Genomic DNA, 12,373 nt, shown 5'->3' on the forward strand with positions numbered 1-12,373 from the left:
TTGATGACATAGGATACCACAGATCCCGCCCCTTTCCAGCATGTTTATAGATATCCTATTGGTCCGAGACTACGTTTGTCAAACATTTGCACCGATTTGATTGGCTCACCCTACAACATGTTTTTGTGGTAGCATGTATCGTATAGAGCAAAAAGTTTCCTCAACTGATGTATTATGACATAATATTTCATTTTATTTCACCGAAATAGTATTTTCTAACTAACAAATTACAGATTTAAAGTAGTTTTTTTCACCGAAACTGTATATAGTTCTGTTTTTGCCAGTATTTGTGCACTGCAATCCTAGACGTGAAACTTGTGAAAAATGTGTGTGATTGTGTGTTACAGTTTGAGGACTCCGAAGCCTCCGAGGATCACTTGGAGAAACTCCTCCACTTCAGAGAGAAGCTACACCACAAGGAGACGGAGGCGCAGGAGAGGCAGAGCCAGCAGTGGAAAACTCTGCAAGCGCAGAAACAATACAAGACCAAAAAGCCCATTCAACCGCAAAGTAAAGAAAACTTCAAGTGTTTCATTTTGTGTCAAACTCAACTTCCTGCTGGTGCAACTTTATTTGCTTTAATTGTGCGCAATGTTTGAATAAAGACTATTTAATTGCATTAAAATTAGGTTTCCTTGCTTTTTAAAATTTTTTTTAACTCACTAAAGTTGTTTTGTTCAGTTACTTTTGAGTTCGAACAAGTTTCATGTCGTTTTGGACAATTTATGATTCAGTTTAGACTAAATTTGAGTCATATTAAACAAATGTCATGTTGGACAAGTCTTTATGCCATTATGGACAGTTATGAAGTCATTTTGGAGAAGTTTTAAGTCATTTTGAACTAGTACTGAGTCATTTTGAACAATTTAGTGTCATTTTGGACACATTGTTGTCATTTGAGACAAGTCTGAGTAGTCATAATTCATCTTATACACAATTTTGAGTCACTTCAACAAATTTCAAGTCATTTTGGACAAGTTAATGCAATTTTAAACAATTTTTGGTTCCTTTTAAACTAAATGTAGTTTGTGTTTCTTGATACCTGAGATCTTTTGTTTGGTGTCTTCTTGGTTTTTTAAATATAGACTATTTCGTTGCATTAAAATGAGATTTTCATGCTTATTTATTCTCTGAAGTTGCTTTGATCAGTCAGTTTTGTGAGTTTGAACAAATTCTAAGTCATTTTGGACAAATTTGATTCATTTTAGACAAATTTTGTGTAATTTTTGACAAATTCATTTTGATACAAGTTTGAGTCACTGTGATTCATCTTAGACACATTTTTGAGTCATTTTAGACAAATTTCAAATAATTTTGCAAAAATCAATGTTGTTTTAGACAAATGCATTTAACAAAAAAAAAAAAAAAAAAAAAGATTTGCTACCTTTTAGACAAATTGTAGTTTCTCCTTTGTTTTTCTTGATACCTGAGATCTTTTGTTTGGTGTTTTTCTCTACAAATATTGGAAATGAACTTGATATATTTCTCAGTCTAAATGAAGAATATTTCATGTCAATAAAAAAAAAAGTTTTAATGCTGCTTTTTAAATGAAATTCACTGAAGCATATACAGTTTGGACAAATGACACTGTGCAATAAGTGTGAGTAGCAAGTGACAACAATAATCCTAAACTGTACTTATACATCAACTTTCATGGCAAAGCTGCAACATGTTTATTATGGGAGAAAGTTGAAAGCATATCAACACAATAATTACAGAAGGTCAGTCTTTAAAAAACACAAAAAATGAAAAAAATAAAAAATATAGGGTAAACTAAATCAATAAAAAATGATTTACAAAAATAACAATAAAACGAGAAAAATAATGAAAGATGTGTAATTTTCTAAATGCTACTATAAACTGATTTCAATATTATGTAGCGAACTGACATCGATCTAACTCTGCCCTACAAAGCCAAAAAACACTGAAAACATACAATATCTAATTTTACAAATATATATATATATGGCTTTCTATTGAAAGTCAGTTTTTCTAACAACATGTAATCATTTTGTCATTTTGTTTCCTTTATTTCTGACTTCATCTTTTGAATGTTATTATTAATTTTTAACATAGCATATTTGCAAAACTCTTCAGAGCATGTGAAAAGCGTTTGATCTTCAGTGTATCGAGTTAGACTTCTTTTATGTAATTGTCGTTTTCACCGTTGTTGCATTGCATTGTGCTTCTTTTAAAAGCAAAACCTCCCCACGTTGATATAACGTGTTTGGAGTGGCCTCGGTTATATAGCAGCTCTGCGGTGATGAACAGGCTGCAGCATCAACCAATCAGCAGTCACGCCCTTCACCAGGAGAATTGATGGCCCGCTGCCAAATAAGCAAATAACAAAGTAAAACATCAACGATGCCCATTCTGTTACAAAATCCTAACCTGTTTCACATTTCAAAAACCACTAACACTTCCTCAATCCTTTCTTCGTCTGTGGCAAAGAGCGACGAACATGTCTGCAGAGCAGTTCCAAGTACCTGCTTCACCCCTGAGCACAAGTGTCGCAGAGGAGTACCAGTCATCTGGACGTAAAGTAACCGCAACGAGGTCGGCACCACGTTGAAAGCGAACCGAAACAGAAAAGAAAAAGCTAAGAACAAACAGATGGAAACAAAGGGGAAACAAAGAGGAAAAAGATATGCCAAGCACAAGACCAAAACAAAAAGCAAAAAAACAGCAAAAAACGACAGGAGATCTCCAGTTTCAAAAAAAATATAAAAAAAAATCTAAAAACGAAGAATGACGGAGGGCGGAAAATGTAAAATGAAAAAACAAAAAACAAAAAAAAAATGAAGAGGCAAAAAGAAAAAACTCAAAACTCCAAGATTGTAAAAAAACAGAAAAATTAGTTATTTGCTGGAGACCAGAGAAAACAAAAAGAAAACAAAAGCAGAGGGCACAGGACAAAGGACAAAAAAAAAAAAAACAGAAAACTGAAGGATGATGGATAAGGTAGAAGATAGAAAAGGGAAAAGACGAAAGGGCGAAGAAGAAGCAGTTATCTGTTCTTGCAAATGAACTCTTCATATGTTCTCGTATATGTTAACGTGAATGTCCTGTTTGGTGCAGAATGAAGAAAACAGTAAAGGGGGCTTCATGTTCAGCTCGCTGTCTTCATGTACTGTCGTTTTGGAGCACACTTCCTTAAGGCCACATGCATACCACTGTTTATCACTGCTGCGCATGCGTGCACCCGTCGACGCAGTTATCACAAGTAACAAGTGAAAGACAGGCTGCAAGGAAGAACGGCGGCTAGCACCGCTGCCCCGCGCAGAGAATGGATGGACAAGTGAAAGACAAAATTACAAAAATATATACAAAGTGCTGCATTGCTACATGTAGCAGCACCAAATGTAATCACTGCAGTGATTACATTTGGTAGTATAGGTCTATCGCTGCTCTGAATGTGAACTTTGGCTGTAGCTGAGCAGGACAGACAGAGGATGAGTAAACACAAGGACAGACGGACCAGGCTGGATGATGTGGAGGGTTGGCCGACGGCTGACCAATCACCGCACAGAGGCTTACCTTCTCAGCAGCCGACCTACCTGCCGCCTTTGTATTCGCTTGTCGCCCTCAAGCCACCACAGCTTAGTAACCGCAGAAGGGCCAGTTTGCGTCTCAATTTACTGATATCGGAGCGTTAGCGCCGCTTCTTTTGTGTCAGCACCAGTCGGAGCGTCTCTCTCTGTCCGGAGGACTGCAGCCATGATTCACTCCCGGACTCTCCGAGTAGATTATGGCAAAACTACACGCGTATTGTGCGTGGTGGGATCGGAACTAAATATCAACCTGAGCAGGTAGGCTCTTGTCTAGGCATCTGTAATTACACACACACTTAAATAACATCTGCATTGTTTGATGCGCATTTTGTTTCAGGGAATTTACGCAACTTGTTTATTCAAAGTCAAGTGTGTATATCCCTTGTCTTATTTATAATTTAGATATTTTGATATGAAGTCCTCACTAAGGGAAACGTTTAAATATGATCTATAGATGAAATAAAAAAAATAATAATTAAAAATAATCCATTCCCCATCTCCCATTCTGAAGTTTTTATCGTTTAGTTGCTTCAACTTTATAGTCAGTTTGGCAGCACATTTACAGTGTTGCATGTTATACTAAGAGGTGCTTCTAATATTTTGTCTGCCTTGTTTATATCACTATCACTAATAGCTGAGTAATAGCTCTTGGATAACAGGTAAGACATCCTCAGGAACTAAAAAAAAAAAATGAAGTCAAGTGACTTGTTGCTGAAGCTCCTAGATCACTATGAGGAGATACTAGAAACAGCAGCTGTTAGTGGGGTGAACAGTTCAATCCCCGATTCCTCCTGTCCACATACCAAATCAACATCTCTCTTCAAAAATTTCAACAAACACTGAACATCAGACCCCTCATGAAAGTAGGGTTTATAAAGGATTCTCGTGTTACACTGTGTTTGTAGTGGTTGTGCCAAATAAACTGACAACTGGAGTGTGAGAATATTCTATTGTAAACTTACAGGATGTGATTTGTGTGCAGATCCTGGTGGTGGCAGAGCTTGCAGTCTTTTTTGTATTGTGGGGCGAGAATCAGTCCTTTGTTACTGTCAACAGGAGAGATTTTGTTTCTCCCAAAAAATAATGTATGCCAAATCCCAGCCTACACAGCACAACAGAGCGAGGCTGCGATACCATATAGTGGAAAACTGGCACACGGCCGGGAGCCTGGGGGGCCCTGAGGGGTACTTAGAATACCCAAAAATAAAAGTTTGATATCATTTGAAAGGCTTGTCATGTAGAGGGAGACTGTTTTCAAATCTGAAAGAAGTACAGTACATATTTGGTTCTTCTGAATCTGTCGTAAAGCAGTATTCACTATGTACATAGAAAGACTTATTGTTGGCTGTGATTCCTTTGTGTGATTGCAATGTAAGTGATGGGGGATAAAATTCAGTCTCTGCTTGTGTGCAGATGCAATGTGAAACTTAGCCTAAGCTAATATGAGTCTTCAGCAATCTAGACAAAACATTTGGACAAATCTACAGTTTTATTATAGAGTTGTGGTCCGCTACAACTCTGGAAAACCCCAACACTTCTACCAGGTTCTTTTAGAACGGCATCTCTTCACAGGAGTAATTACGGGGGCCACAACAAATGCGCAGATGGGCGTTGCCTTGGAAACAAATAAAAGGTTAACATTACTGAAAACCCAGAAATACAGTGGTACTACAATATATCATTATCAGGTATGTTGCACCTCAGGCCAAAATATAGGCATGTCCTCACTTTGGTCTCATATCAGAAAAAAAAACTTGGAATAAATGGGGGAATAGCATTTTTTAAAATTCTTTTTTTTTATTTTTAAATTTAAGGCATTTATTAGGCCAATCAGAAATGGATTAGTTTTCTATTTACTGTTTTCTAAGGAATACCAACTGACTGCATCGTGGCTACAGCTGCTACTTTGGTGTGTCATTTATTTCAAATGATCAGGTTGCGGCTTGACTGTATGCGTCAGTGTCCTTTTTCACTCTTATAATGAGCTCTTAGAAAAAGGACTGTGTGTTTATTGCAGTATGTTTGTGCTGTGAAATACACCTAACATTCATCCAAATGTGCTGCTTGTCTGGTTTTCAGGACCGCCCCCCCGAGCTCCAGGTTCTTCTCTGTGAAGTGTACATCCAATGTTCAGTACAGGATCAGCCCCTCTACTCAGGAGGTCTCCCACTTGTCTCCCATCCCTCTCACTGGCAACTCAGTGCTGCTCATCAGCATGAAACATGCCAGTCAACATGAAAATGATAGTAAGGTAATCAAAGTCTTATTTCCTGAATTTAGTATTTCCAGAGTTACAAAAATGATTCATCAAAGGAGTCATTTATTCAAGTAAAATGCACACTCAGCAGGGTGATTCAGGGTTCTGCGAAGAAATGCTCGTGTCAAAAACATGATGTATTATTTTTCAGTTGAAGTAATGTCATTGTTTTTGCTAAAACTGTATGGCAATTTCCAAGAAACTGTTACTAGAATTATAACCAGCCTTCTCTTCAGCAATTGTGCCTTTAGCTCATTTTAATTGATTTATTGCTGTTTCAATAACCAGAGGAATCAACTTCACATTAAACAAAAATCAAGAACTCTTTCAGCTTTGCAGCGTATCGTCAAGTTTTCATTCATAGCTGTTTAAATGTTAACTTCAAGAGGAATAAAATACTGCTGTTTTTCTGTACATTAATAACTTGTGCCTTAATTTTACAAGCTGTCTGTCCAGTACTATGGGGAGAAGACAGAGGTGTTAGGGAGAGCAGTCCTGCATCTGACAGCTGTTGGTGAGTAAAACTGTCTGAACCCCCCAAACAACATGTATTTTACGACTATTAATGGTTGTCACTATATGTATTATTCTAACATTAATGGTGTGTTTAAATCTTACCGAAATCCATACGTGAACTGTATTCTCACCACAACGGTCTATAGTTTGACAGTTGATTCAAATAACTGGTGATTGTGATGCAGAAATGATAAAACAGTCGATGCATTGTGATCTGAGCTCTATTTGGAACAGTGTGACCACACACAAACCCTTTGTGATGAACAAGATTTCTTTGTCACACAGAGATCTCTTTGGATGTGGATGCTGACAGAGACGGCATTGTGGAGCACAACAACCCTGATAAGGTGATCTCACATGTGCCAGCGTTAGATGACAGAGCAAATTCTGATGCCTAATGAAGTACAGTTTTTCTGCTTTCAGTTTTTTTTATAAACTTTCCAATAAATAATAAAATGCCAAGTGTAGCAATTGGAATACGTGTTTATGCACAGAGCACACTTTGTGCTGCATACTCATTATTTAATGCTGTTTACTGTGTATATAGAACATTTCTTTGTATAAACCTGCACAGGCTGTGGTCAGAGACAAGTTTTGTCTAGTTTTGTTCATGAAACTTTTACTTTCTATAAAGTTCTTACATTAAATTTTCTTTTCTCCATATTTTCTCTATCCGAGGGAAGATATAAATGTGTTATCAAATACACGTTTTTGACTCTGAAGTCTAAACAGAAAAAAAAATCTGTTAGGGATCCTGGAAATGGGGTCCTGACGGGCATGGAGCCATCCTTTTGGTCAACTGTGACTCCGAGAGGACCTACCGGAAGAAACTAGACCACGATCAGGACTACATCTCCAGAGTGTCTGGTAAAACTGCATCAGTGCAGCATCTCGCTTACCAATCAATCCTCTGTTCTTCTCCAACTGTCTCATCTCTGTGACATAAGCTTTTTCACACCTGTTGTCAGCATTAAAAGGCCACTCATACAGTATTTGCTTGTGCAAAGTCAGTGGATGCTCAAGGTGATATGGTCTGATAGTGACTGAGACCTTGCGTGAGTGTAGAGGGCAGGTTGAGAAAATAGGCTTCTCAAATGACTTTGTAGACAGGACAAACCGGTAGACCTGAAATTTGATCAGGTGTTTATTACTGTGTGTGCATGTGTGTAGTGATCACAAACATCAGCACACACTGACAGTAGTATTTAGATTCAGAGTTAGTATAAAACAAGAAGCATGTATGTCATGTGTACACTAGTGGGTATTTAAACTCTGTAGTGTCCCCAACACAACTACATGAACCTGTTTGTGAATGTGCAGATTTGAAGGACATGTCAGTCATGGTGCTGCGGACCAAAGGCCCTGCCAAGCTCCCGGAGGGCTACAAGCTCACCATGCACATCTCTCAAGGAGACGCAGAGAGTGTCCGAGTGTTCAGAGCCAAAACCCCAGGAGTGGTGAATAATAGCATGTGTGAGTACAGACAAAGGCTGAGGATTCCCAAGAACACATGATGTAATGTGCATGTAATTCAGCTGGTTTGTTAAGGCTTTACACTCTTTTATTTTAGTGCGTCATCTTTAAACCTTTAAATTTTAACCTTTAAATCTTTTTGTCTTTTGTTTTTTGTTTTTGTCCTCCCCCCCCAAAAATAAAATAAAATTAAGCATCTAAGTATTTGTATCTTGTTTTTATTGTTTTTCAGCATATACACTCTTCAATGCCTTTGTGAAGGACTTTCCTCTGGTGCTGAGCAGTGAAGTCCTCTCCCAGGAAGTGCCTTACCTTGGAGGCAGAGGAGAACTGAACCTTTATGTGGAGGGCCTCAGGTTCCCTGACAGAGACTTTAATGGGCTCATCAGCATCAACCTCAGTCTTTTAGAGCCCATCAGGGAAGTAAGGCCTGCCGCATGGCACCCACAGTTGTGTTGTTCTTATTATTATCTCCTGACATTAGTTCCTTTTTTGTTATGTTAACAATTAGAAAAGAAGAAGAATATCGTTTTACTAAAAATCTTCTTTTATTTTCTTTTATTTATTTTTTTAGTGCATTTGTTACGATCTGGCCTTTAGGGTCAACTGGATGGAACTAAAAAACAGTTGTTGTTGTTGGAGGTAAAGCAGTTAATTGCTCATTAATGTAAATGAATACAAAAAAAAAGTGATAGTACAAAGACAATGAGTGGACGTTGCCAAAATCAATGAACCAAATATAAACAAATTTAAATACAATAACAACACCCACACCAAACAAAAGAAACTAAATAAGCTAGTGCCTCAAAACACACATTACAAAAAAACCCCACAAGACACGAGTAACTTCTCAACTGAGTTGGACAGCTGCTAACTGAAGCCACAGTCTTCACCAAGACACGAGCAGCTTCCACACAAAGTCAGCAGCTGCCAATAGAAGTTACAGTTGAACACAGAAAGCACTATAACACAAGAGGCAGCAGGGCAAGCTGTTCACGCTAAATCCCTGACTGAGAGTTTGGTTGAGGTTTTACAACCAGGTGTGGTGATTTCTGGGGTCTTGGAGGAGGGACCTGGGTGGTGGACCAATCAAGTGTGATGGGAGGCAGGGAGAACAAGGGCTGAGAGCAGGTCTTGGAACTCCAGGGCATCCCCGATGTCTGCCAGGTGGGATCTGGAGCACGGTCTGCAGCATGTTGTCATCAGTTCACAAGCTATCTCCCCATACAGAGGCTGCACAACATCCACCACAGGAGCAAGACGGCCCAAACACCAGGGGCCGTAACAGCGTGAACACAACTTTTAGTCTTTCTTTCTTTCTTTTTTTTTTGGGGGGGGGGGCTTTTTGCCTTTATTCAATAGGACAGTTGAAAGAGAGAGACAGGAAAGTGGGGGGGAGAATGGGAAAAGGGGTTGCAGCAAAGGGCCACGAGAGGGATTCAAACTCATGACCGCTGCATCAGAGACTATAGCCCCTGTACATGGGTCACCAGCTCAACCAGGTGAGCTAAAGTGGCGGCCCTCAGTCTTTCTTTATTAGTCCGGTTAAAAACTCCAAACAAAGCCAGTAGATCGACTTTTACTTCAGTTTTTCACACTACAGTTTCCAAAGTTCAGAATGAACCTCAACAACAACAACATGACTGAACATAATACATTCTGTAAATGTGATTATTGTGAATTCTTTACTAGAAGCAAACATTAGCTCAGTTTTAGATACACACTTTATTTGAGTCAAAATACTTGTGAATTCAATTTTATGCGGTCACACCACATTACAAACAGACTTGGAAAGGAGTACAGCTGGCAGCACTCACTGGCCTCTCTCATGTTTCGACAGGTTCTCCCCGAGACGCCTATTTTCACAGACAAAGTGATGTTCAGAGTGGCGCCGTGGATCATGACACCCAACACCCTCCAGCCTCTTGAGGTGTTTGTCTGCAGGTAAGAGCCGACTGATGAATAATAAAGACGATGGTGGCAATAGATGTGTTTACTGGATGTTACACTCTTGCGCACGCATTCCCCTAATTTAAACCATACCACCAAGAACACTACTCATGTGAATGACTTTTTAGTTGTGTCACTGCTGTTGACTATTGATAATGTGCACTTGCCTGCTGTAAGTTTTCCTTTTATATCCTTGAGTGTTGTATCTTTCATACCCATATGCAACAAAGTTGACCATGTAAAGGACTTTCCATTTATCTGTAACAATACTGTTATAGCAAACATTCATCTGTTAGTTTTTTCTACAGAATTTGGATAATGTTGATGTTCTGTACAGTTTTAAAATGCTTGACTGAAACTGCTTATCTGTCTGTGATTGCTTTCTCAGTACATCTGATAACTACCCTTTCCTGAAAGGAATGAGGAACCTTGTTGCGACAAGTGGGTACAAACTGAACATTTGCCATGAAAATATGAACAGAGGAGACCGCTGGATGCAGGTAAGAAAACTGAAAACTAAAGCACCTTTCAGACACGCACTCAATATATGACTGAATCTGAACAAGTCAACTTTTCCATAGAAGCTGTGATGGTAATCTTACCATGTGGGACATAGTGACATTTCTGTATCATTTTTAACATGGCACAAGTCTGAACTGTGTGCCACTGAATTAGTAGATGATCTCACACATGCAATGGTGTTTAGAGTTGTGTGAAGCAATTTAGGTTTTTTTTTTTTTTTTTTACACATTCCAGCACCAGTGTTTGTCCAAAAACATCACAAAGTGTACAAAAGACACAGTTTGCCATTCACCTTACCCAACAATGTCAGATCTATGATGCTATAAACTGAAATGTCCATGAATGTGACTGTAACAGGTCATATCTGTGCCCATTGTGGGAAGTGAAAGCTGTGTCCTTCAGCTGAACTGCTTTTGAATTCATTTTAACAGGTTTTTAAACAAAATTGTAAAACATGAGAGACTTTAGAGAGTGTGAAGGTTGTGCTTAGGAAATTCAGTGCACAACTAGGCAAGTCATGGGAGGTTTTTTCAAACTGCAACTACAGTAACAGAGATTTCATAATCTGACAGTGTGAAACCAAACAGGAATAGTGCATATGAGACAATTTAACAGGAAAACATGATGCAACAAGAGCAGCTACGGGAAAAATAGTGTGCCTCTAGATCTAAATCTAACAGGTTGTACCGAAACACTGGAGAAATATAATACCCTGTCCATTTTCAGGATGAACTGGAATTTGGTTATATCGATTCACCTCATCAACGGTTTCCTGTTGTTCTGGATTCTCCAAGAGATGGAGCTCTCCAGGATTTTCCATACGAGGAGCTGCTGGTAATATACAGACGTAGAGTTCTTTTGACATCAATGTTGAGAGATACAAAATGCTTTTGGCGAGGGACAATCTCTTTGTTTGATTTTTGAACCAGATTTTTTTTAAAGCTAGAGAAACGTAGTAGATATAATTAAATATATGAAGAGTTCATTTGCAAAAACAGATAACTCCATCTTCACAAACCTTCAGAAAACCCTCTTTTCCATCCTCTACCTGAGACAATGTCAATTCATCTTAAGTTATCTCTATTTTTGTCATGTCATTTTTACTGAGTCAGATCCACTTAACTTCAGTTTGATTGATATTATCTATTATCTATTATCTTTTTTTTTTTTTCCAGCATCACAGCAAGCAGAATGATGATCTGGCTGCTGTGTTGTGCTGAACAGATTTACTTTGCCAAGGGGTGCTTCATGAACATAATGCCCCTCTTGATAGTCTGATTTTTATTTATTTATTTATGTAATCATTCTATTTTCTTTAAATTATTTTGAATGCTTGATTATAACTGAATTGAATGTAGTATTGCTGGACCTGAAAGAAGGAAAAAGAAAAGTGTAGTTTAAAGAAGTGAGAGAGAGAGAGAGAGAGAGAGTGAAAGGAAAGTAGAAGAAAACAAATACACCACAATCTACCAACTGCTACACCTGTACAAACACTCAGCAGAAATGATCTGATGACTTTTAGCAGGAAAACAGAGCTGATAATCATCAAGAGCACCTGTAAGAGATGAGGAAGCTGAGAAAACCTGAATCTCAACAATTACCAGAGTATAAGATTTATATATGCACACAAAAATGAGAGAGGGAAAAGAAACACAAAAGAAAAAACAGAAACAAACTACAAATGTCAGGAGAAATAAATGAAGAAATAACAGAGCAAACAAAAGTCAGTATTAGTCAATGTAGTGCCACTTTACAGAATATGTGGGGTGAGGAGTGTTCAGACATGAGTCTAACCATACATGCACAACTGAGCCCCTGCGAAGGACACATGCAGACCAGAAGAGCCCCAAGACCTGGGCCATCAGTAGCAATCCCGGAGTACGAATCTCAGCCACCACACCACTGAGGCGAACACACATCCCCCCAGATGGCGGCAAAGAGAGGCCCCAGCCAGAGCTTGCCACGGCCACGGGGCAGAGGCCCCAGTGGCCCGAGGCCACATGAGCCCGAGAGCCACCCCCACCCCCACACTCCAGGCAGAAGGCCTACCAAGAGCCCGGGAGGACCAGGCCACCCCAGGCAGCCACCCGGCATGGGCCAGCAC

At 39.0% G+C, this 12,373-nt stretch overlaps 1 protein-coding gene across 2 annotated transcripts in view; it reads left to right on the plus strand.

The window, feature by feature from the left end:
* Window positions 1–3,549: 3,549 nt before the first annotated feature.
* Window positions 3,550–12,373, plus strand: part of padi2 (peptidyl arginine deiminase, type II) — a 13,394-nt gene continuing 4,570 nt past the window's right edge. For both annotated transcript variants that reach the window (XR_520102.1, XM_008279502.1), the window contains exons 1-10: window positions 3,550–3,809; window positions 5,631–5,802; window positions 6,253–6,322; window positions 6,610–6,671; window positions 7,074–7,191; window positions 7,645–7,797; window positions 8,030–8,220; window positions 9,638–9,741; window positions 10,136–10,247; window positions 10,996–11,103. Coding sequence is in view for 1 of the 2 variants with exons in the window: in XM_008279502.1 (XP_008277724.1) it covers window positions 3,718–3,809; window positions 5,631–5,802; window positions 6,253–6,322; window positions 6,610–6,671; window positions 7,074–7,191; window positions 7,645–7,797; window positions 8,030–8,220; window positions 9,638–9,741; window positions 10,136–10,247; window positions 10,996–11,103 (1,182 nt within the window). In the remaining variant the exon portion in view is untranslated. The remainder of the gene's footprint in view (window positions 3,810–5,630; window positions 5,803–6,252; window positions 6,323–6,609; window positions 6,672–7,073; window positions 7,192–7,644; window positions 7,798–8,029; window positions 8,221–9,637; window positions 9,742–10,135; window positions 10,248–10,995; window positions 11,104–12,373) is intronic.

Source organism: Stegastes partitus, unplaced genomic scaffold (genome assembly GCF_000690725.1).
Source record: "Stegastes partitus isolate 25-593 unplaced genomic scaffold, Stegastes_partitus-1.0.2 Scaffold5, whole genome shotgun sequence".
In the NCBI taxonomy this organism is placed as follows: domain Eukaryota; kingdom Metazoa; phylum Chordata; class Actinopteri; family Pomacentridae; genus Stegastes; species Stegastes partitus.